We start from the raw sequence: 25,740 nt of genomic DNA, 5'->3' as shown, positions 1-25,740 counted from the left end.
GCTTAGGTCTGCCATAACAGCGCCAGCATGTGTGTAAATACTATGTCCTTTAAAACGGACGAAATCAATTTAAGGGTTAACGAAGTATATTTATAATTCCTTGGGTTTCGTTGGCTCGATTACATCTTTATGTAGTAAATAAAATAAACTTCGAATACCTATCTTATTGGTGTTTTGATAATATCCAGTGTGTGTGTGTAATCTAAGAATTTCGATTATTCTTGTTCAAATTCAACTTGATGAAATAGTAAATGTAAACAAACCGATACATTCAAAACAAACACATCAGGCAAATGGCAATCTATGCATCGAATACTCGTTAGCATATTGGTACCTACTGGTGCTGTTCTTATTGTCCCATGAACCATCGATGTTTTGTAAAGTTGCAGGGGTTATGCCTCACCACATCGCCTCTGCAGAATTCTTACAACTTTTGAAATCCGCAAATTGTCGCAACATGAGAACAATAATTCCCACGCCGCACTTTCCATTTCATTGCGGCCAGCGGCGGAGACAATCAAGAATACATTAAAGAAAGAAATGTATGCCGAATAAGTGTGCCAATGTGTCGGTACTGAACAGCCCGTATCCTAGTATTGCTTAAGAATATTAATAAGGAAAATCGGAGCTAAGCGCATAACCTTATTTTTGAGTAAACTAGATCCAATTGTTACGCAAACAACCAACAATTATAATTAACATAAAGTACCTGCAATTACGCTGACGTAAAATTTTCAAGCGTGGATGTTAGAACGGCCGTACACGGGCAGCTCGAGCAGTTAACGGCTAAGCGACGTACACGAACTGCTCGAGCGGTCGGTCGTTGACTGCTCGATCTGTCCCTACCAACCACGCAGTTGACGGCTTGAAGCGGTCGCTTCTGCTCGAGCAGTCACGTGTACGGCAGTGAATGAATATCTATAGTTCACCGCGCGGTCGCGGCTTCAAGCCGTCGGTCTCAACTGCTTGAAGCAGTCCGTGTCCGGCCGCCCTTAATGTTCGATTTAAATGTGTATTTTGAACAATATGCTTTTTGTAATTGCCTTCATTCAATTTAAAATGAGCGTTTCAACCATTGGAGGCAAACGACCCGGCACATCATAATAACGTATGATGAGGTACTGGAAGATTATCCACAAATACAAGAATATATTCACAGTACCTACAGTTCAATTTTCATACGAGAATATGGAAACGTGAAAACATAATCGACATTGAAGCCAATATTCTGTAGACAGTTTTGCATAAAGCATGGACCACTTAAAAACAAAACATTTTGACACCTTGACCAACCAGCGAATTAGAGCAGCAGAGATGCATACTGTTTTGAAACTTTAAAATATTTCATAAGCATAATCGCTTACGTAAAACAAAACCGTGGTTTCTATAAATAAAGAAGTTATAGCTCGATAGGAAAACAATAGATTTTTCTACCATTTACTAGATTGATAAATATATCACTCAATTGCATTACTGAAAACGATTTAGAATCATCGAACCGTTACAAACGTGGCTGGTAATAATTGAACGCTTTAATAGTTTTCACTCAGTATGGATAACACGAACTGAAATAGCTAGTTGAATAAAATATTATTATTTGAATGCAAATCATAGTGAATATCCAGATTTGTCCTGACCAAGTGAACATTTAAGTGTCAGAACACTTGGTAACGAAGGTTCGGAGTGAAACTAATTAATGTTAAATGATTTCGATGAAATAGATGAGGGAATAAAACAGAAGCAAACATTTTGTGGACATTCTTATATATTTAATGAATTTAATGTTGGTTCTAGGATAGCTTGTTCTGCGAAAAAGTAAATTCATATTTTAACTAGAACATGGTCATGGGTTATAACTTATAATAGCGGTAGTGCAAGGACATTAATATCTTAGAAATTAACAAAATCCGTGATAAAGCTTTTCTCGTTTTCGTACCACTAAGAGGTTTGGCCTCTTTTCCTTAAAGATGGCGGTTGTTATGGAAAAATATTGACGCTGGAGAGCTATTCATAGGAAAAGGGTTCGCAGCCCTTAATTAAGCCTGTACTATTTCATGAAAACATTTACGTTTTGTGTGCGGAACCCAGCAAATAGCACAAACGCCTAAGCACCTTTCACACCCTATTCAAGGTGACCTTTTCGTCATGTAGATGCCGCAAGCTATAGGCACTTAATTACCAGCGCTGTTTCTAGCCTTGTTCGCTTCATCGGGCCTGTCATGGACGTACAATGAACGCGGAGATTTATCTAACGTAATATTTTCGGTCGCTTTTCTTAGTACTGACCCATTTGTTTGTGGTAACGTTCGAGCGTTACTGTGAATTCATTTTCACATAAGCCTAAGCCACCAGAGCGTGTATCGGTTCCTATATGAATACCTTTTCCGTATTCATATCTTTTTTACCCACATCCTTATTCATTGAATTTGACCTAATTCATACTGAATACTTCCAGTAGAATTAAATATGAATTCTATGTGGATAAAGAATTTGGTCATCTTCATAACTACAAGTATTTTTTGAAGCATGTTCGATTTACTTTAAAATAATGAACAGGTACGTAAATTTTACTGAAGCTAACGAAAAGTGGAAGATTGGAAAAATATATAACAAAATTAATAGCCACTTATTCAAAACGCCTTAAAATTTCATTAAGGATGCAGTCATGAACCATAAACCATCATCAATCATCATAAATACGTATTTTGCAATAAAACTGCATCTCATTTGAATGAGCTCTGAAAATGGCTTTTTAACTACAAACAATACGGTTGATTACTCCCTCGAGATGAACTACCATTGTGGCGGCAGAGACGTTATGTAATAGATAGGTTCAGACCAACCACAGCACTAATGACAGGGTAATCCAGTGGCGACGCTAAAGTATACCTTTAATGACACTAATCCAGCCGATTGGAGGTCAGTGTACGACGGAGTAACAATCGATTTGAAACGTTATCCAAGGACATAATTATGAGGAAAGTATAAAATGTGCCAAGTTCGAAAGAATCTGGGGTTATCGTTGCAATTTAAATAAATTCCTGTAATGCTATACAGGTGTGTGTAATCACACAACGCTTAAGTAAAAAAAATAGTTCAAATTATAAATAACCTTAGAGGTTTCTACGATGCGATAATCTGTTAACCTGTTATGTTTCCCAATTATTTTATTTTTATGATCTAGTCTGTTTCTTACTAACGCTGGTTGCAGAGCTTGACCGACCATCAGGGCGTACGTCAGTCGCGCTTGTCATATGTATGGAAATTCATAAAACCGTTCATAGCTAGACCGACCATACGCACGCGTATAATTGGCATGCGCATTAGTGTCATAGTCATACAATTGTTGATGCGTATCGTTAGGACCGACGGTACGCACTGACGGTCGGTCAAGCTCTGCAACCAGCCTTATTTCATCTACCTTCTGAATCTAAAGATTTGTTAGAGTAACATTATTTTCATAAATAAACTGAATACTATCGTACGTGGCGTTCACACTAACATAATGATTGCTATTAATTGATTACGTAAAGTTATGTACATCGCGTGTGACGAGTCCGTTAGCTGCATCGGCTATCGGTGTGAAATCTTTCTACAAATCATATCAGGTAATTACGATACATTCATTATGCGCCGATTATGATGGTACATTGTTTTTGTCCTTATTTGTTTATTTTTCTAGTCGTCATTATACTTCCTTAATGCTCGTATAAAAACGTATAACTAGAAGTTATTTCTGTCTATTTAACCCAAATGTGCGTTTATTTATTTATTTGCACTGAATAATTATATGACTTTCCTGTTGTTCCTTTATTCCAGTAAGAAAAAAAACAGCGGAATACTGAACACAACCGTAGCTAAGTTTACTGGGGTAACTAAAGCACATAGCGTGGCAATTAACTTTGAGGATGCTCCTACATGCGAGATCTAATCAAACATATAAGGAACATTAGCAGATATGACACCAGCGAACGACAGTAATTCTGAAGAAACTTCCACGATGAAGAATTAATGTCGAAAACGCAAGAAATATGACATCCGCGCTCGGAAAACATTTGATTAAAGTCATTTATGGAAGATTATCCTTCATATATTTCCTGACTTTTTCCACATGGGGTAAAAGGCAGGCTGGTACAAGTGTGACATGAGTATTATTTTCCGTATTTCATTTCAACATCAACAAAATATTAAGACTAAGGTTAAATAATATTGCTACAAGAATACGCAATAGATGTGCGTTTTCATGTTCTTGTATATTGTAATCAATGTTAATTCGTAATTTTTATACATTACCTAATATCATAGTGATGCGAAACTTACTATGTGTGTGTCTATTGCGTTTTCACACCCTGACTGCTGAATGGATTTAAAATAATCTATACTAATATTATAAAGCTAAAGAGTTTGTTTGTTTGTTTGAACGAGCTAATCTCAGGAACTACTCCGATTGTCCGTCCGGTTTGAAATATTCTTTCGGTGTTAGATTGCCCATTTATCGAGGAAAGCTATAGGCATATCATACAGGAGCGGAACCACGCGGGTGAAAACGCGAAGCGCAGCTATAGTTGTAATATATACAGAAAGAGCATAGGCTCTTGAAGAGGATTGTCACGACTAAACGATAATAAAACTTGAAAGCTGTGAAAGAGGCGCTGGAAATTCTATTGAGGAATAAATTGAATCACACCTTAAGTGCAAAGTTAACGTAGAAGGGATAAAGGTAGTTTTGTATAAGTCTTATTACTGAATAGTGTGAAAAATTTTATCCAAAGAAGAAGTCGCGTGAGTAATTCTAACGTATTCTTAACTCCGACCTTTACAAGGCAAGGGTAAAAAATTCAGACCTTTAATTTGAAAAGCGCAGTACTAGTTGATTTCTTATCAGGATTAACACTAGTTATCGTTGTCCATTGTGCAAAACAAAGGCTTAATTAAATGCTATCGAGTCATTAGCAGATAAGTGATAATTTCAATGGAGGCAGATAAAACTGTTCACACGTTATCATGCTTGTGCGAATACTGTAATGCCTGAATTGTGTGGGTTGCAATACTTTATTTTCCTGTACGATGTTGGTAAAATTGTAGTAGATTTTAACAAAATATTATTGATATGGACCATGTTTATCGGAACTGTGTACTATTCTTTTGAAAACATACATTATCTACGGCTACTTTTCATAATTTAAAACAATATTTCAATATAAGAGAAATTAATATGAGCTGAAGGAAATCTAGGCTATACAAATCTCAATGCTAACCTTTTTAAGTAAGATGACATAACGTAATGGCACCGAATACCGACCACTGATTGATACGGCTAAATGAATCCTTTAAAAGATAAATTAAATACTCTAGAGGTCATAAGAAAAAATGATATTATGAAAGATTACGAACTTATATTTTAAAATATGCACATAATTGTATTTCATAATGGCTTTTTATTACCTAAATTTGGATTTTAACTGTCACGACTGGAAATTAACTGAAAGCACCATTTTCCGACCGACTGAGTACAAATACACGTGTTTCCGACCACTGAGTAGCTAGATTCCGACCAGTCAAATATTTTCTACTAAAATCAACTTTATGATAATAGAAATACAATGGAAATTCGTAAAAACCCGTTTCGTCTTTTCACTGCATCACGCGTGGACCGATTTCGATAATTCTTTTTTTATTATATTACTTGAAGTACGAGGATGGTTCTTATGGAGAGATATTTTAAATATGTACCACGGGCGAAGCCGGGGCGGACCGCTAGTTTTAAATAATATTTGAGCATTTATTATAATAACAAAAACTAACTCTATGTTAGACTGTAGTAATTTAAAATTACATTTACTCAAACTCAAACTCATAAAATGCCTCACTGGTCATCCACACTAAATTAGAATGTCCCATTGACTACTTTGCCCAATTCTAAAATCCATTTCACCAAAAGTATTATTTCAGCTAATGAGAATACTTCAGCCTCTTTTTTATCACTCATGATGATGACCTGAAATAAACGCATGCAATTTCACTCAAGCACAGCGCAAGCAAAAGCAACCCAGTTGGACGGAAACAGGGAAATATATCGCACCTAGATTCCGACCAAACCTAAAATTGCGTAATAAAGCCTCTAAAGTCTAAACCGAAATTGATATTCATTTTTAGTTCATTTCTATTTCATATGTACACTTATAAAGATCTCACAATTTCGTAGTTATGCAATTATGTGTCATAAACGTAAAATATAGGGGTTTTAAACCAGACCGGTCTTTGTAAATGAATAACGAAAAAATCAAAAAAGAGTGTCAGTTAAAACGTATATTACAAATAATCCATTAAAGTTAGCATTGGTCGCATACAGGTGTAGTATATAAGCATAGCCTTTAGAATAAATAACTTAATACGAAACCTCCACAAAACAACAGGCATAATAGATAATTACCTTCTTTTACAAAGTGCGAAATTCCGTTTACCGACCGATTCGGTCGGATTTCGGAATGTTGGTATTTTGAAAAGCTCCTCATTCCGTCCATAATTATTTGTCCAAAAAAACCTATAAAAACACGCTATCTTTGCATGTATATTTTAAAATTAATAATTTAAAACACCAATAAAACGTTCAAAGTAAAGTAATCACAAACTTACCAGAGTATTTAGCGTAAAAATCCAAATGTTTATTTTCACCGTTTTATGTTTTTTTCGCATTCAATTCAATACAAACTACACCCTCGCCTAGCTTTTCTTGGATTGACGAAATGTCGGTTAAAATTTGAAACCCAATTTTGGACAGATGACGTACGATAAGTGATTGAATCGAAAGCCTTCAGTTTCACGAGTGTCGCGCGTATTTTAAACGTTTTATCAAATAAAAATCAAAATGGTCGGATAGAGGAGGCTAGTCGGAAACCGGTGCCGTTACGTTATTATATAAATGCAAATACGTCGTCTATGTGCAAGGGTAATCCAATTACTGTTTAAAAACATCAATACTAATATTATAAAGCTGAAGAGTTTATTTGGCGCGAATCTCGGGAACTACTAGTCGGATTTGAAAAATTCTTTCGGTGTTAAGATAGCCCGTTTATCGAAGAAGGCTATATATCATCACGCTAAGACCAACAGGAGCGGAGTACTGCGGGTAAAACTGCAGAGCGAAACTAGTATAAAATATAACAAAATAAAATACTAACAAGCTTCCAACACTTTGGTCGCTATATTGAATGAGAAAGAAGCGAAACGGGGCTGAAAGTTTTCGTGGCCTGGAATAAATTTTACCTAAACGTAATAGACTTTAATTCTTCAGCTCTTAATTTATGAACAATTTTCTGAAGAAGGTTCATAAAATGTGATGGTTTGCGTTTGTACATGATTTATAAAAAATAATGTTTTGTTGTTTTACATACAAATTGGAGTTGTCAATATTTTGGAAAGAAAAATATTGCGTCTCGTCGATAATAATTCATGTATCTAGTTCATTATTCATCATTTTGTAAATATGGAAGCGTAGGTATATGTAAGAAAAGGTAAAAACGTGTTTGTTAAATTAAGGAACACGTTAATAAACATAACAGACAAAATAAACTATCCAAAACTGGAAATAAAATGTCATATTGTTTACTTTCATTGAACTTGAAGGTCTTAAAGTATTAACAAAATAATATAAACAGGATTACGCTAACGAGCAATTGTAATCTCTACGCTCACGGTCAATCACTTATTTAATTTAAAAGTTACTTTTAATAGGACTACGCAATAAACTTATTACTTACAGTGAACATCCAATTAATACTGAATCGAGGTAAGGTAAAGAAGATAGACTCGTGTAATATATTATCGGTAGATCAAATATAGTCAAATCTATACTAATATTATAAAGCCGATGAGTTTTTTTGCTTGAACGTGCTAATCTCAGAAACTACTGGTCTGATTTGAAAAATTCTTTCGGTGTTAGATTAGATTGGACCAACAGGAGCGGAGCAAACTGTGTAAAACTCCGGGGCACGGCTATAGTTTAAGATATAATTGCCCCAGCCCCCAATATAATGAGCATTCAAAATATTACTCTATTAGCATTTTCTATTCATATATTTTTATTCCACAAATCAATAGGAAAATATAAAAGATTCATTCATAAGAAGCAGCCAATTTAGTCGTGAATCGTGATTAAATACGTTATTGAAATATAAATGAAAACGTTTTGATACGCAATTCCCATCTTTAGAATTTTATATATTCTGTGTTTTCTTGTTTGATTTTACGCGAGTTATTCAGCAATTAAAGACTTAATGTATTCTAAACATTATGTATGGACATTTAGAGCATTTAACATCAAATGTGGTCACAGGGGAGTCTAGAGTGTCTGATTCAATGTTTGTGTTAATAAATCAAACCCATTAAACCTCAATTAAACTAAAATACTCCGTAAATAGGACACCTGTACACTGTACAGGCATTTGTGCTGCGTAATAAAACCTAGGAAACCGGTACGTAGGAGGCTGGGATCAAGGACCCTAAATGCACTCAACGCGCGGAGACCTGAATCCAGAAAGAAATACATTCCTACTTTTCAACCGACTTCGAAAAAGGAGGAGGTTCTCAATTCGACTGTTTTGACGGTTTGTGCTTTTTTATTATGTTTAATTTGATTCAGATAATTTGAAAGTGGTTTAGTTTTTTATTAAAAAAGAGCGTGTGTGCCGAGCATACGTGTCAGATGTGAAACTTCTTTGGCAAGATAGAAAATCATCTGCTTAATCCACGACGTGACAATATTGCCATAACGCAACCTTGAAATTTTACTCTCAACGCGCTGAAAGAAGAAAAATTCCTAACATTCATAACCGCCTGAATGAAAATTAAACGTCTTCACAACACAATCGGCTTTTATATCAATGTACCCGCAAGAACAAATTCCGATACAATACAAACAAACAAATTAGGCAAGTTAAATAACATCAGCTGATAAATACGAAAGTTGAATGAGGGTAGGTACATTTGTAACAGAAACAAGCCAAAACTTTCAAGTTCCGTGTGTAAATTTATCAATTTGTATTTTGTTGCCTTGTCATTCGGTTTTAGATTTGATTTATTGTGTATTAATTTGTTAGTTTAAGCAACAGTAGGTTCAGTCATAAAATAGATGGGTGATCTATTTTTTTGCAGTTGGTCTTTAGTTTATTTGTGCAGAACCCTTGATATCGATTCCGACCCACACTTGACCAATATTTGAGTTAAATTATTACCAAAAATTGTAAAACAAACAAAAAGTTTAAATGTACAGTTAAGATATAAAAGTCAGTTGAATTTTTATTTATTCATGTAGAATTAAGAGGATGCTATTCTGGAATGATAGATATTCAATAAACACATAAATATTTCAGCATGGCACTTTACATAAAACTATATTTATTCACAAGGTTAGTTTGAGTATTTGCAAATGTATGCATAGAAACTTCTTCAATGTATAACTATTATAAGATGGAGGCATACCAAACTAATTTTTGCAAACTCAACGAGATCAATTATGATATGTACCATGATAATATTTAAGACAAAAGATATTTCAAATTAGAATCAAATTGGAATCTTTTTAACGTTCAGATTTCTCTATATATTATTTTTATAAAGGCTAAGGCAAATTAATAAATTATTAAAATTACTTAATATTCATGCCTGCCCCTTAAACAATATGAGCACATTTTGTATGTGTGTGCTAGTCCTTAATAAATTAACTATCCAACATATTGTTTTTATACTACATATTATAACAAATACATTAAGAAGCAAACCATAACATTCCCAATATTATCTATAGTCTATACTAATATTATAAAGCTGAAGAGTTTGTTTGTTTGTTTGAACGAGCTACTACTACTAAATACTAAATTCTTAGTTTAAGATAGCCTATTTATTGAGGAAGGGTATAAGGCTATATATCATCACGCTTGGATAAACAGGAGTGGGGCCACGAAGGTGAAACCACGCGGCACAGCTAGTTAAAAATACAGCCAGGGGCCGACAACACTATTTCTTACTCATATTACTTGTATGTGTATAAGCAGGATAGATATCTGTCATACAATATAATTATGATGGGTCAAAGTGTAGGAATTTGGATGCTATGGCAACAGAACTTAGCATCAGAGTGCATTTTAAATTTTTCATACTGCAATAATTAATATATCTTATATCATTTATTGCTTTCTGTGAATGAGTTTATTTTTGCTGCATTTTAAAATTACTTATTTGTTTTATTTAGGTACAGGTTAATTATAAGTAGAATATTTATTTTCTAAAAGTAAAAAATGGAGTAAAACCTACTGAAAGTTATTGTTGGAAATAATAAAGGATTTTTAATTAAAATTAAATGTATTGTACTTGTTCATAATTCATATTGGACCTTGATTAATTTTATTAGGACGAAAACGCAAAATACGTTCTTTGTTTTTTACCTCATAGTTCGTCTACGAAAACGAGAATTAGTTGACCAAATTGAATCTAAGTTTTGAATAATATTTTTAAAATTTAAATAATAGGAGTATTGATAAGATATGATTATAATTCAGTATAAAATAAATAAATTTATAAGTACATACCAAAATTACAACTCCCACGCCAGTTTTGACCATTAAACTTTTCACTATTTTTATTATAGAATACACTTTTTACTTACGATTAAAACAAGGTGGTTTAACACGTTTATATTAGCTTTTTTTATTCAATGTTCACCGAATAATATACAAAATGATACACAAACGGTCCTATTCACTGTTGTTTGATTTTTTGACACAAAAGCATTAATTCATTGTTGACAGTGACAAAATTATAGTGTGAAGTTGATAACCAATATCTGTCAATGTCTATAATATATACACTTCTCATGTTTTAATTGAAAGTTAATAATAACTGTTTTTAATTTTAATTAATGTTTAGTATAAAAATTTTAAATTATTTTAATGTATTTAAATAAGCATATTAATTTTTTTTCAGTAATATTATTTTCTATCCGTAGTGACATCTATTGAAAATGTTGTAAACTATCAAAGTTACCTTAGTTAGCCTAGTGATTGAAGATGGCGCTATAACTAATAGTTTATTATTTTAATTTAAATATACTTTACAAAATACGTCTTTACAGTTTAACCCGTAATAACTAAGCCCCCGGAATCACAGACACAATAGAAAATCTATTTGTCGTGGCCCGATCGGGCCGCTCGGGGCTCAATGGGTTAAAAATAACCTACATAAAATATATAATATTATTATAATGACGTGACATATTGTGTAAAACATAATTTAATGTTACGTAGTTATTGCGTAGTTAACACTTAAAATAGTCTTCACTATGTCCGAAGAAGGATACAATTATTAATAATCATCATAATCTTTTTTTTTTCCTTGCGCAAACTTTTGATGATCGACTTTTGCTTTTCTGTGTCTTTATTTTCTGAATCTGACATCTCATTCTCATAGCTCGCATCCAAATCAACTCCAAGATCATGAGCTATGATTAATTTAATAGGTACTTTACATTAGAACGATGCATATTGATGCATATTAAGTATTAACGCTATTGATTATTCTACTCGGATTTTGGCTTCAAGAACAACTTAACATTCATAAATAAAACGTATTTTAGTTACTAAGCAACGAAAAACTTACGCAAATAGCAATTGTGAATACGCGCCCTTACGCGTCATAAATTACCTATATAGCTCATATAGGTACCTACCTATATTTGTTTGAGAAGGGACACTAGCACAATATTGTAAGTAGTTTACTGTGTATTGTGATTTTGCTTAGAATTAGGTTTTATCGATAAAACTTCACACTGCGCGTGTTTGCAGTAGGTACCTCTCCTACGTTACGATCTACCTACGTGTTATGCCTCTGACTAAAATAATACCTAACACATCGATATTATGAACATGAGATATTATTATATCAACCATAGATAATTGAGTCGATACATATCAAACTCCGGTATGTCCATTCTAACAGAAATGTGGGAATCGAGGTATTTTTAATAACTTAAAAAATCAATATGTTTGGACCTTTATAATTTATGACGGATATAATTTAATACATTAGAATTATTTTTACGAAGAAAAAGAAATGTATTACTTGATGATTATGCCACAAAATTAGATTTAAATCTGGACATACAGGCGTTTGATATGTACCAGCAAAACTTACCGGGTTTTGAAAAACATCGTCTTGGACTTACAGGAATTTGAAAAATCTCTAATGGACTTACAGGGATTTGATAGAACTCAGTTTTGGGACGTACTGAGGTGGTGGAAATGGGTAGATAGTTCGTCGCGTTGTAAGTATTGGACGTTAAAATAAAATATGTAAATTAAAAGATACAAATTATTATTATTTTTAACCTTTATCATCCCACTGCTGGGCAAAGAGAGGGGTCAATAAATCAAAACGGTTGAAAAAATCTCAGTACGGCCCTGGGCTTCATGGCTGGGAATAACTACTGTGCGTGTGCTGTGCGTCAAGTTTCATTTATCTTTTAGCTGTTTTCTGAGCCTTGTCTGTTTTAGCTTTTGCTATATATGATTTATAAGCATTGGTAACACGTGTTAGCTTCAACAAAATTGAGAGAAATGGCAGCCATTTTAGTGCCATACTGCGCTGTGATTGGTCGAAATGGACTTACCTGAGTTTGATAAACCACTGTCGACGGACATACCGGAGTTTGAAAAAAAAACATTTACTTTAAACCTTATTTTAATAAAGATACGATTGACTTACCTAACTTTGAAAAGTACAGACTTGTTTAGTTTTACAATTCAAAATTGGCGCCATTGTTATCTCAATAATTTTGGCAGGGAGTGGACTTACCGGAGTTTGATATGTATCGACTCAATTATGAGATTATTTTTCAAAAATATAAAAAAGTATTTAGTTAGGTAAAATCTATAAATCAATATCTTATAAAATAAAAATATGAATGGTAAATAGGTATATGGTTATGATATCGTTATTAAAACTGTAAACTAAATTGGCATCATACAAAAGTTTTTATGAGTTTTTATGAAAGCCTGTAAAATCTTCGAGCTTTATATGATTTGAATGTTCTCTATTTGACCCCAGGAGCGTTTAATAGTAGTTTTATATGATTTACGTTTTAATTATTTTATGCAATGTGTTGAATGCAGGATCACAATCCATTAAATATTATTAAGCTGCAGAGAATAGAGATTGTTGACATTTTGTTGTTTCTAGGAACTAGGAAGGCACAAACATCACGCTAAAACTATAGGTCTCGCAAATGTGAGAAAATATTGCTTTTGAGAGAAGAGTGCTCGCAGTGCAGACAAAGTTGCGTGGGTCAGCTAGTTTAAAATAATTCTGTAATAGATAAAGGTCTTGGTTTTGTTTTTAACTGGTAGGTATATAATTTTGTTAGTTATTTAGGTAGTCTTTTATTATTATAGTCATAAGAATAATATATGATCATAATATTTGCGTGACTGTCTCTACCGTGTGAGGGCGAGTATAGCTTTTTATGCATGAGCTTCAGAACTCATAATATGGAAATCATATACGTAAATAGAGGGAAAATGTGTATAATCCACAAGAGTCAACGAACTTTTCAAGTAGGTATATGACTTAAAACCATGTTAAAACAGTTAAATTTGAATTAAAATCGTTAATTATTTTGACATTATCTATCATTACTTTAAATGTAGCATTTATAATAAGTTATTTGTAGGATAGAACAATACCTATGTTATAGGTATAGCTAATAATTATACGGTTTGACAATAGGTACCTAGTTGTTCTAGCAGTTGCGAAATTAGTTTTTAATGATCGTCTAAAAACATTGTTATACTTATATCGCATGTTTCTATTGCGTGTAACGTTTGACAAATAACATAAATAAATTGTTTTGTTAAACTTTACTAAACGTCTTCAAAATAGTTTCTACAAGGTTTCTACATTAACAATGTTTTAACAGCTAATACTAGTTTTGTATCTAGTTTATAAAATTCATGAAATAAAGTTATACCTACCAACTTTGTAAATAAGTAAAGTTTAAATCAGAATCTGCGCACTGGAAACGTGTTTTTCGGTTCAGTAACGATGTTAAACCAATCCAATCATACTACTGCATTTCAATAATCTTTTTATTAATTAGAAATTAAACATCCATCAATTATTTTGTTTGTTTATTACAATTTAACTAAGAAGCTACTAGGTATTATTAAAAATTGGTTGTCTGTAAAGTCGGTTTACTGACGATAGTTGAACGTGACAACGATTGTGCTTCTTTGTCGCTCGTTCCGCGCTCTCGCTTGCACTGGAACGCCTCAGAGCGAGGTAACGCCGCATGAGTCATGTTTTTTCGGGCGTGCAGCCGGCTCTTTCGAATTATAAGACGTTGTCACGTCAAAAAAAATATTTTAACATATTTGCTCTCTCTATCTTTACCGAGTAACTTTTTGTTCCCAGGTCAATCCGGCTACCCGGGCAAAGCCAATAATTGGTACCTAGTCATCTATACATTAATTAATTATTTATGTATGAGTACTTACTATGGCACATATTCTACGGTATATCATTAAGTCAATACCCGTCTTACCCCGGTTCACTGATGGTACCTCGCACCACCATCGTAGGCGATAGTTACCCAGCTTAATTGAACAACGAAATTGTTCTAACTTGCTAGATTGCCTAGGTAATTGCCTGATTAAAGGCCTTGGAAATCTAGAATACAATCTGCACTAAGAATATACAACATAGGAGATGATTTTTTTCTCTATGGTTTCAAGCTAAATAACACTTGTCTGTATAATAACTACTGTTTCTTTTATGTTTTATTTTTAAAGTGAAACTTCTATAACGGAGTTGGAAAAAAATTTAGTGTAACATTTTTTCGTTACGCGTGACATTTTTCCGTTACGCGCCATCTTTTTCTTATCCCTACTGCGCCTTCTTCGATGTATTTCTGTAAAGTTGCATATAGTAAATTATTTTTTTTTAAAATAAGGTCATAAAGAAGTTTCACTTCTTACGTGTGTACGAAAAACTCTACCTTCAGCGATTCTCTTTTATTAATATTTGAGGTATCTATTATATTATCTAACTCTTTGCATTTATTTCAGTACAAATAATTAATTATAAGTTCACAGGTGCCTAAACTAGGTAAACACTCGCACACAAATAGAAAAATTGTCCAATTTGGTGCTTTCTTTCGGTATTTATACCTGTGTTATTTATTAGATAGATATCCACAGATAATGACAGACAAAAAACAAAAGCAAATCAGCATGGCTGCCAGCGCTATCGCCCTGAAGGGAGTACGTATGTTCCTCAAAGCAGGGCGAGCTGCTGTGGACCGGAGCGCGTCTCCAATAAAGAGGAAGACCAAACCCGTGGTACCTGTGAACAAGATACCGAAAGCGAGCCTAGATGTACTGTTGCGGACTACAAGGTTTAATAGGTAAGATTCTTCGTTTCTATTCAAACTCAAATATTTATTTAATCAATGAGACATCCTCTGGAAGCACTTTTAAACCATCCTAACATAGATTTACCATTTTCCTGGTCAATTATTTTTTAATCGCCTTCAAATTAAGGAGGAGCTTTTCAATAGGCATGGATGAATGGAAATCAAGTAGACATTAGAGATCCTGGGTGCGTAGCCTGTGTAAATATATCGACATTAGTTGCAGAAAGCTCATCATATTATGTCTGAATCAAGGCCTGTGCCATTGCAAATAATTGTAAAGAAAATTTGGACAGTGAATTGAAACATTACATTTTAAATTGAAGAGTAACTAAGACTCCGTTATAAAAATACTAGCTTTCCGTCCGCGGCTTCGCCCGCTTTTTCTTAAACCTAATAAATTATACAAAAACGGAAAACCTTGCTCGAGAACCATTCTATCTATTAAAAAAAAAAACATCAAAATCCATTGTGTTGTATTTAAGATTTAAGCATACAAAGGGACAGAAAAAGCGACTTTATTTTATATTATGTACCTAGTGATGATGAAATACCTACCACACCCGTCCAAAAAATTTTCCTTCGTATTTCTTAGTAGAAACAAACCTTCATAACCAGTAAACAATAATAATTCTGTCATTTCTCAAGCTTATAATTTAGTTCCGCTATCCTATTTACCACAGAAATCAGGTCAACTATTGTACCACTACGCACGACTACCAGATCGAAATTTCCTATCGTTATGAATGAACCAGCCTATTCGTAGATTTTCGTTCACTGTTTACCCCATAACAGTTGAATATAGACCCTCCATAAGAGCGGACGTGTTTCTGTAATAATTAATAAATAATTTATAATACCTATAATATAATGCCTCATCGGAAGTTGAAAGAAAAAACTCTTGATATGTTGTTTCGAAGCACACATTTTAGCAAGTGAGTTTATTAATAAAAATGAAAATAAGACAATAATCCAAAACATATAATTTTGGAGAAAACTTTTATTTATATAATACGAGGCTTGATTTATATTTAGAGCCAAAATCTCATTTTCTATTTTTATTAAATCGTGAACTATTTTTAATGGAAATCTTGAAAATGACTGTCATTAAATTTATACAAAAGCGAAATTGTATTTCTGAGATAGAATAAAATATTTCTATTGATTGCTAACAATAAAACTACTTTAAATTTTTCTCCCAATACTTCATAGATCAACGAAATTCGAAATTGCCGGTCTATTTTATCTTAGCAGCAGAATATCTGCTGAAATACGAACTTGTGTCTCTCCTTTTGGGGGGTTCCGTTCCCAAAGGGTAAAACAGGATCCTATTGCTGAGACTTCGTCGTCTGTCTGTCTGTCTCGAGGCTGTATCTCATAAACCATGATAGCTAGAAAGCTGAAATTTTCAGAAATGATGTATTTCCGTTGCCGCTATAATTTGTTTTCAAATACACACAGTGATTACATTTATTATTTCTTTAATAAATATAATCTATCAAAACAATTTAAAAGCAAGAAGATAATGTATGTCGAAGAATGTTTGTTTTTAAACAATTCACTGGAGAATGTAAGTTTCGTAAATATCCTTAGATTCTCAAAGCACTGAGTGGATACTGGATAATATGTTCTTTGGTAGCTAATGTTTATGTGTTAATTTTAATTATTCGATTGTTATAAAAATCTGTATTTATATGTATGTAAACGGTACAAATAAATGTATTTTCTTTCTTTCTTTCTATTAATAAATGTATAGAAATGAATTGGAAGCCGTCTTCACGATGTACCGCCGGTTGGTGACAGCTGCGCAGGCGGCGGCACCTCCCAGTATCATTGGGCAACCCGTCGCTAAGATTGATGTAAGTGATTTTATTAAAAAAATTTCTAGCTTCTAGTGATTATTCAATTGAATAGAATTTAAAATGTTAATTTTGGTTATTATCATCAGTATCACTTATCGGTCTTTACAGAAAAGTTTCATACTATACGTACATAAGAATTCCTAATAATTTTGATTTTTCGATCTATACGAAAATTACAATACAATTTTAGTTCAACTAGTTCAACTATCAAGGTCTTCACAAGTTTTATTTGCCATACCAAAAACCTTTATTAGCAATACAAAACGTCGTACATGTCATGTTGTATCACGCAACTGGAATATATCGCTATCGGAACGTTATTTTGGTTATATTCGTAACCAATTACCGGGAAATGGGACGTATTTCAGACCACAATGTTGGTAAATGTGACAGCGTATTGGTAGAAAACTATGGTTATAAATAGACTCTAGTTTAGTGGTTGCTACTTCGAATGTTGATGCGTCCTTTTCAGTCAAAATTTCCCCCTCTATCTTATTATCGCGATAATAACTATTTCCCTCTCGAACATTAACTGTATCTTTAACTGAAATTAGGCATTATTTTCATAGAGCTTTTAAATTATTTTCGTTTACATCACAGCCATTTTTTCTTTAAACATATTATATTTTCTTTTACTTTCCAACGTTACCTTATTATTAATACATTTTAAAATAGGTGTTTTATCCTCTTATCACACAAGAGTACCTATCTACTTGATAATTTTCAGGGCATCGACCAAAGCACGTTCCGAGATGTTATGCATAACACATTTGACTTAGTCACAGAAGAGATAGTTCTAGATCGAATCTGGAGTTCCTGGGACCGTGGGGTGAACGGGGGCGAAGGGGCATTGAAGTTTGAAGCGTGGGCCAAGGGGCTAAGCGTGTTGTTACGAGGCAATACTGAGGAGAAGAAAGTGTATTGCTTTAATGTGTATGACTTGAACGCGGATGGTTATATCACTAGGGACGAGATGTTTGTACTTCTGAAGTAAGTATTGTGAATTTTAAGCTATTGCATAGCTTCTATCGCGGGCCTTGAGCACGGGGACGACGAATCGACGAATCCAGAAATTCCGTAACGAAAAACCTCACGCTCCGCACTCCGACAGGCACGGAGGTGTGGCTTGAAGGCATAGCATGCAATAGCTTTACCGCGGCAGTCCCCGAGTGCCACACGTCTTTTTTAATATTTTTGTAGTAAAAGTCTTTGTTTATGTACTTTTTAAAAATAAAAAGGTGATAATATGCCATTCTAGGTTTTGATCCATCTGTATAGAATAGCTAGTAGCTGGGTTTAGTATGTTTTGCGTATTTCAGACATAAGAATTCCCCTTTCTCTTTTCAAAGCAATTTTAAGGTAGATCATTAATTAGTATTCAAAGATAACATATTGCATTGGGGAGAAAATTTGTACGTCGCACTATATATCTGCTAAAAAAGTACCTGATAAATATCCAATCATCCAAACATTCTCAAAATAGTTTATGTTTAAAATATTAGTACCTACTTAGGAGATATTGTTATTAACAAATAATATTTCTTATTTTTATAGAAACTCATTGCTGAAGCAGCCAGGAGATGAAGACCCTGATGAGGGAGTAAGAGATTTGGTTGAGCTGGTTCTACGTAAACTGGATATTGACAAAGATGGAAAAGTATCTTTGGATGATTATAGGTAAGGTATTTTGTTTTTTTTTTTCATTATAACGTGAAGAAGATTCTCTGTAGACTCTACAAAGTGCTCTACATTGTAAAGCGTGCTGCCAAAGATCTATAAATAAAAATGAAACTCGTTTTCCTTGGTCACGGTATCACGCGTGAACGGGTGGACCGACTTGGATAATTCTTTTTTTTATTATATTCCTTGAACTACGAGATTGGTTCTTATGTAGAGAAAACGTTAATATATACCACGGGTGAAGCCGGGGCGGACCGCTAGTGATTAAATAAAACTCAGTTACTCCTTATCAGAGAAACACATAGAGAAACGAAAAAAATATACCAGCTACATAAGATAAATATATTTGGTAATGAAAAAATTGTTGATCTTTCTGCTTTTGAATTTCAAACTTCAAGATATTGAAAATCTAAACGGTAATTTCTCTTGTAGCTACACGTTTTATAACAGTAGTTTGTGGTACCCATAATAGTATGAAAAAAAAATATTGTGAAGCAGGCTTTTCCTTGATATTATTTTTTAAGATCTTATCATTTACAGGCAAGCAGTCCAACAGGAGCCTTTACTGTTAGAAGCGTTTGGTCAGTGCGTCCCTTCGCGGCGACACGCAGCAACATTCCTTAAAACTTTAAGCACTAAGCAATGAGATAATAACTTTAATAACAGTACTTACTCAGTTCGAGCGTTTATCTCTTTGTGAGTGCACGTGTGAATTATACTATTGTATTATACGTATTTCTGTGATAACTAATCACCGCGTTCGCGCGAGATTCGCGTTGTGCGCGAGTGGCATTATGCGCCTTATGAATCATGGCGGAGAGCACAGAATGCAATGTTGACCTACCTAGTAATGAGAATTATGAGTTGAATAATATGTTTGCTATTGAGGACTTACACCAATCGAACGACGAGAGGAATGCGGTTTTATTACAACCAACAAAGCGTGGAAGAGAATCAGACGATGAACAAGAGGAAGAATGGACCCAAGTTTCGAGAAAAATTAAAAAAAAAGCATTAGAGGACATACAAATAAGCGTTACGTGCAAGGATAAATTTCCGAAGCAGTATGCATTAGCGAATATGTTTAAAGATAACTGCATTAATGGTATTTTAAGAATAAAGTATACGAACCCGTACAAAATTATTATTACTTTTTCTACGGAGACTTGTGCCGAAAAATTTTTGAGTTGCGAAGCATTTGTTGAGATGGGATGGAGCTCGTCGAAAGTGTGGGAAGTTGGGTTTTCGTATGGAGTTGTAAAGGACATTGACGCTGATCTACCAGACGAAGACCTACTGAAATCAATAGATAGCCCGGTTAAAATAGCCAATATCAAGCGTTTAAACCGGAGGTCTGGTGATGAATGGATCCCCAGCGAATGCGTTAGAATTGGGTTTGAGGGTCCTACGCTTCCACCTTATATTTATATATACGAGCTGAGAGTAAAAGTGGATACGTATATATTTCCTGTGACTCAGTGTACGCGTTGTTGGAGGTTCGGACATACAAAAAAGTTTTGTCCTGCAAATAGAATAATATGCCCAAAGTGTGCAGATCAACATGAAAATTGTGATAGTACAAGCTTCAAGTGTTCTAATTGCAGGGGAAGTCATATGGCGTTATCTAGAATATGTCCTACCTACGCGAGAGAAAAGCGGGTGAGAGAATTAATGTCTGAATTTAACGTCACTTATAGAAAGGCTTTAACTATGTATGTCCCTCCTACGCCTATACATAGAGTAGATTATAAAAAAGTTGACGACACGCATAAAGACAAACCGGATAATTCGGATAAAATTAATCTGAAAAATTACGAGTATGTGGCGTCGTCCGCTAATAATTCAAATAAAAGTTATGCGGAATCTCTTAAAACACCGAAGCATAATATTAATAGGAAAAAGGAAAAGTTATCTTACAAGAATATTGATATTATGGATGTACAGGAAGTAGAAGAAGAAAAGGAGGTTTTTGACTGGAATCAATTTGAGTCTGACAGTATAAACGAGTGTAGCTTTAATAATTCAAAAAATCATAATGACGGTGAAGGTACAACAAAGGATAAAAGCCTTTTTAAAGAACTTATTACTAAAATTAAAACGATAATTTTTAATAAAAGAAATAGTTTATCTGATAAAATTAAGTGTGTAATTAAGACTGTGATTGAGTGGCTGACTTTAGTAGTAGTAGACTTTTTTTCGGATTTATCAATATTTAAGAATATTTGCAATATGTTTGTTAAAAATGGATAGCTTACCAAACAATGTAACATTGAATCTATTTCAGTGGAATTCTAGAAGTTTGAGACCTAAGCTTAAGACCCTGGAGTTATTGTTAATTCAAGAAAATGTACATATTGTAGCGTTATGTGAATCATGGCTACAGCCTGGAAGCCTATGCAAAGTGACTAACTATAATATGTTTCGGCAGGACAGGGACTCATCATATGGGGGCGTAGCTATTTTAACGCATAAGTCAATTGATGCATACCAGGTACCTATTAATGATGTTCCGTTAGGTTTAGAAATAATACTAATGTTAAAGTGAAGAATTGTTATAACGTTGAAAATATTTACTCCTTATATTGTCCAAGTAATATTACTATTTCACAAAATGATTGGGAGCTGTTATTCGCTAGGATGAATTATAAGTCTATCGTAATGGGCGATTTCAACGCGCATCATTCGGCTTGGTCGAATAAGACCAATATGAGGGGCGTAAGACTGTTTGACTCTTTGATTGATAATAATTTAGGCATTCTGAATGATGGAAGAGCTACTAGATTTCAATTGGTTGAGAATGTTTTACGAGAATCATCACCTGATGTTACACTTGTTTCGAATGATATTTATTTGAATTTTTCTTGGAATGTATCGAATGAATGTTTGGGGAGTGATCATTTAATAATTAAAATAAAAGCCGTCATATCATATGCACCTAAAAATATTAAGCGTAGAAATTTTAAATTGGCTAATTGGCCGGGTTACACAAATTTTTTGAGGAATGAACTTTTGAATTTTGATTTTAATATTGATTATGATGTACAACAATTATATAACCTATTTATAAAAACAGTCAATGTAGCTGCAGATAAATTTATACCATTTACTAAAATTTGCTTTAAACCACAATCTAAATTCGTTCCCAAATCATACTGGAGCCCGGAGCTATCGAAGGCAGTTGCTTCTAGGCGTTTAGCCCTGTCTAAATTTAGGCGTAATCCAACACCAAGCAACTTGGATGTTTTAAACAATGAAATTAGAATTTCACAACAACTCATTAGGAATGCACAAAACGAGCATTGGAAAAAATTTTGTTCTTCTTTTGATGACGTTTGTTCATCACGTGATATGTGGAATAGAATGAAATGGTATAAAGGTATTCCAGCCAAGATAACCCATGTTGACTCACAGAAAGCTGAAAATCTTTTAAATGTATTGTGCCCCTATTTTGTAAGCCCAGATAAACCAGATTTCTCTTCCTTTAATGAAAAAATTGAAGCAGAAATATCTTTACATGAGTTTGAAAAATCTATTAAGGTTAAGGACACTGCTCCAGGTCACGACGAAGTGTCATATTCTATGATAAAATATTTGCCAAAAAAAGGAAAAGAAATTTTAGTTAATATTTACAACAAAATTTTATCTTCCAGTATTACTCCTCAACAATGGAAAGATATTTTATTAATACCCATACTTAAGCCTGGAAGAGACCTGAATGATATAAATGCTTTACGCCCCATATCACTTATATCTTGCTTGTGTAAAATATTTCATACCATTTTAAATAATAGAATAGAGTGGTTTCTTGAAAAAAAGAGATGTTTTTCAGATGATACAATTGGTTTCAGGAAGTCCAGATCAACCTTAGACTGTCTTTCTAAGCTTGCATCCCAAATTCAGTTAGGTTTCACGAAAAATCAAGTAACGATTGGTTGTTTTTTGGATATTGACAGTGCCTATAATAATGTAAATTTAGCAATTTTGACAAAAAAATTAGATCAGATGGGGGTGGGATCAAAAATATGCAATTACTTATGGTGTTTTCTTAATTCCAGGAATTTAGTTGTGAAGGTGGATGATTCTATTATAAAACGTAAAACCAGCCAAGGTTTAGCTCAAGGCGATTCATTATCCCCATTATTGTTTAATGTTTACACATTAGGTATTTGTCAGGTGCTCAATAGTGTTCATATGTCCCAATTGGCCGATGACTTTGTTCTTTATATTACGGAGAAAAATATAGATATTGCTAAGTCCAAATTACAGAGTGTTCTAATTAGTGTTATTTCAATGTTTCATGATATAGGCCTGGAAATATCACCAAATAAAAGTAAGATTTGTGTGTTTAGTAAGGGATGAAATAAGAAATCTATTTCGATTAATATTGATCAATTTAATGTGCCACTGGTTAAAGAAGTTAAATATTTGGGATTATGGCTTGATCAGTCATTAAGATGGAATAAACACATTAATGAAACTATCAGTAAAGTGTCCAGATTTGTTCAATTATTTAAAGTTCTGGCAGGCAGTAGCTGGGGTGTACATCCAAAATATCTACGTACATTATACATTTCACTGATAAGGAGTCGCTTGGATTATGCTAGCTTTTTGTATGGGGATGGTTGTAGATCCAGCTTGTATAAGTTGGAAAAAATTCAAAATTTAGTTATGCGCATTATTGGAGGATTTATTAGAAGCACACCTATCCATGTAATGGAAAGTGAACTTGGTTTACAACCATTGCATATACGGCGTCAATATTTATCTGGTAAAACATTATTAAAAATTAAATCTAGAAATGATAATCTATTGGATATTTTAAACGAATTATCAATTGCATGTTCAGACAATAATAATCTTTGGCGTAGGAAGTATAAACCACTATTGATAGAATCTTATACATTGTTTAAGGATAAGGTGATGTTTTCTAGCGATGTCTTAGAGAGATATAGTCTAGATACTTGGATAAATCATATTAATCTGGTTGATGCTATTAAAACTAACATTCCATCTGTAAGCGGACCGAAACATAAAATAGATAGAAATATTTTGTCTGCCATTTGTAATGATTTTATTAGTGGGGGGTATATGAATTATTATAAGGTGTATACGGATGCATCCAAACACAATTATGGTCTTGGTGCCGCCTTTTATGATGAACAGACTTCAGAGTTTATGAAATTTAGAATAGCTGTGATAGATAATGTTAATATTTCAACCATGCATCTAGAGTTACTCGCCATTGTTGAAGCCCTGTCCTATGTCTACTCTCTTAATAATAAAAAAAACAGTTATATATACTGATTCCAAGAGTGCCTTATACCACTTGGCTCAATGCACCTCTTCAGCAAGAGGTCTCCCTGCAGCCTTTGAGGGTTTGAAAATAATCTATAAATTTCAATTAAGTAAAAGAGAAGTCATTTTGCAGTGGATTCCATCTCATACGAACATTATAGGCAACGATAAGGCGGATGAATTAGCGAGATTAGGTGCTTCTGACGGCATGGTTTTGAATATTATACCTTTCTTTACAGAGTATCTACCATACCTACAAGGAACGATTCAGAATTTGTGGGAAGACTACTTTGATCGTAGATCTAGAGAGAAGGGTATCTGGTATAGAACCATGCAGTCGGAACCTTTAAGATGTCCTTGGATCTGTAAATGTGATTTTAAAAGACCTGAAATTGTGATTGCTTTACGTCTTCGCTCCGGTCACATTCCATTGAATCATTTTAAATATCTTATGCGTAAATCGAATACAATGAATTGTACACAGTGTGGAGTGGTTGAGGATGTTTACCATGTCTTGATGGAGTGTGTCCGGAACCAAACTGAACGAAAAAGAGCCCTACCAGATGACTATGTAACTAAGGTTGGATTTTGTAATAGCTGTCTGGCATTTCCGATGTCGGACAATGCCAGACAACTATATAAGCTAGGTAATGTGTATTTAAATCAGAGCTAATTTAATGTTTTTGAGGACATACGGAGCGACATAATCGACTCTCGACTAAGCTCCTTAAATAAAGATAAAAAAAAAAAAAAACAGTACTTACTACTATCATGGACCAATATACTCGAGTATGGTATGGTCCATGGTACTTGAGTATATTGGTCCATGGACCTAAGAGTCTCTACTCGAATTACTTAGGTGTTATTAAGCTGAAGAGTTTGTTTATTTGTTTGTCTGAAAGCGCTAATCTCAGGAACCTTCGGTCCGATTTGAAAAATTATTTCACTGTCAAATAATCAATTTATCGAGGACGGCTGAAGGCTAGTTATATCACTATAAATTTATAAAGAATAGAAAAAATTCGATCACGCGGCGGGACTTGAACCCGCATCCTTCGCGCCATTCCGGGGCGGATGCCTAACCAACTCAGCCACTCGTGACCCGCCTGAGCAATCGAATTTATTCTATCGTTTCAGTTTTATGTGTCTTAAGGGACACACCGCGCGCCATCTATTGAGATGATTTAACAACCATCTCAACCAATATGAAGCACTTTTCAGTGAATACAATATTGTAACGATGCAGGAACACGACCTTTTCTTGAATTTATATTTTTTTGGTTTTTATGGCATTCAAATGCTTTATAAATATAAATTTATAAAGAATAGAAAAAATTCGATCACGCGGCGGGACTTGAACCCGCATCCTTCGCGCCATTCCGGGGCGGATGCCTAACCAACTCAGCCACTCGTGACCCGCCTGAGCAATCGAATTTATTCTATCGT

General features: G+C 33.8%; 3 protein-coding genes across 4 annotated transcripts in view; 2 read left to right on the top strand and 1 right to left on the bottom strand.

Moving 5' to 3' along the window:
• Window positions 1–10,781, bottom strand: part of LOC123697688 — a 59,915-nt gene extending 49,134 nt beyond the window's left edge. Inside the window, exon 1 of the mRNA XM_045644326.1 lies at window positions 10,587–10,781. The gene's annotated coding sequence lies outside the window, so the exon portion shown is untranslated. The remainder of the gene's footprint in view (window positions 1–10,586) is intronic.
• An 885-nt stretch (window positions 10,782–11,666) lies between these two features.
• On the top strand, window positions 11,667–25,289 carry LOC123690790 (EF-hand calcium-binding domain-containing protein 1-like). Of its 2 annotated transcripts, XM_045634880.1 has the most exons (7): window positions 11,667–11,758; window positions 15,246–15,451; window positions 17,214–17,316; window positions 18,047–18,309; window positions 18,874–18,996; window positions 19,540–19,660; window positions 25,047–25,289. In XM_045634880.1, exons 2-6 carry the CDS (start codon window positions 15,249–15,251, stop codon window positions 19,643–19,645), a joined length of 798 nt encoding a protein of 265 aa, XP_045490836.1. In that variant the 5' UTR covers window positions 11,667–11,758; window positions 15,246–15,248; the 3' UTR covers window positions 19,646–19,660; window positions 25,047–25,289. The 2 variants fall into 2 exon arrangements, with proteins under 2 accessions (XP_045490836.1, XP_045490838.1); XM_045634882.1 differs by lacking the exons at window positions 11,667–11,758; window positions 15,246–15,451 and adding an exon at window positions 16,281–16,392.
• LOC123697679 lies at window positions 19,810–23,062 on the top strand. Its single transcript, XM_045644202.1, has 2 exons — window positions 19,810–21,046; window positions 23,055–23,062. The coding sequence occupies exons 1-2, from the start codon at window positions 19,810–19,812 to the stop codon at window positions 23,060–23,062; spliced, it is 1,245 nt and encodes a 414-aa protein (XP_045500158.1).
• Window positions 25,290–25,740: the final 451 nt, after the last annotated feature.

The sequence above is a fragment of the Colias croceus genome, chromosome 1 (assembly GCF_905220415.1).
Source record: "Colias croceus chromosome 1, ilColCroc2.1".
NCBI lineage: Eukaryota > Metazoa > Arthropoda > Insecta > Lepidoptera > Pieridae > Colias > Colias croceus.
Note: the sequence above shows the minus strand (reverse complement) of the source record. Positions and strands in the feature narration are given on the sequence as shown.

Coding starts and splice junctions, on each gene's coding strand:
- LOC123690790 (XM_045634880.1), top strand. CDS start 15,249: ATGACAGACAAAAAACAAAAGCAAATCAGCATGGCTGCCAGCGCTATC. Junction 17,317..18,046: donor AACCCGTCGCTAAGATTGAT/GTAAGTGATTTT, acceptor GATAATTTTCAG/GGCATCGACCAAAGCACGTT. Junction 18,310..18,873: donor GAGATGTTTGTACTTCTGAA/GTAAGTATTGTG, acceptor TTATTTTTATAG/AAACTCATTGCTGAAGCAGC.
- LOC123697679 (XM_045644202.1), top strand. CDS start 19,810: ATGGCGGAGAGCACAGAATGCAATGTTGACCTACCTAGTAATGAGAAT.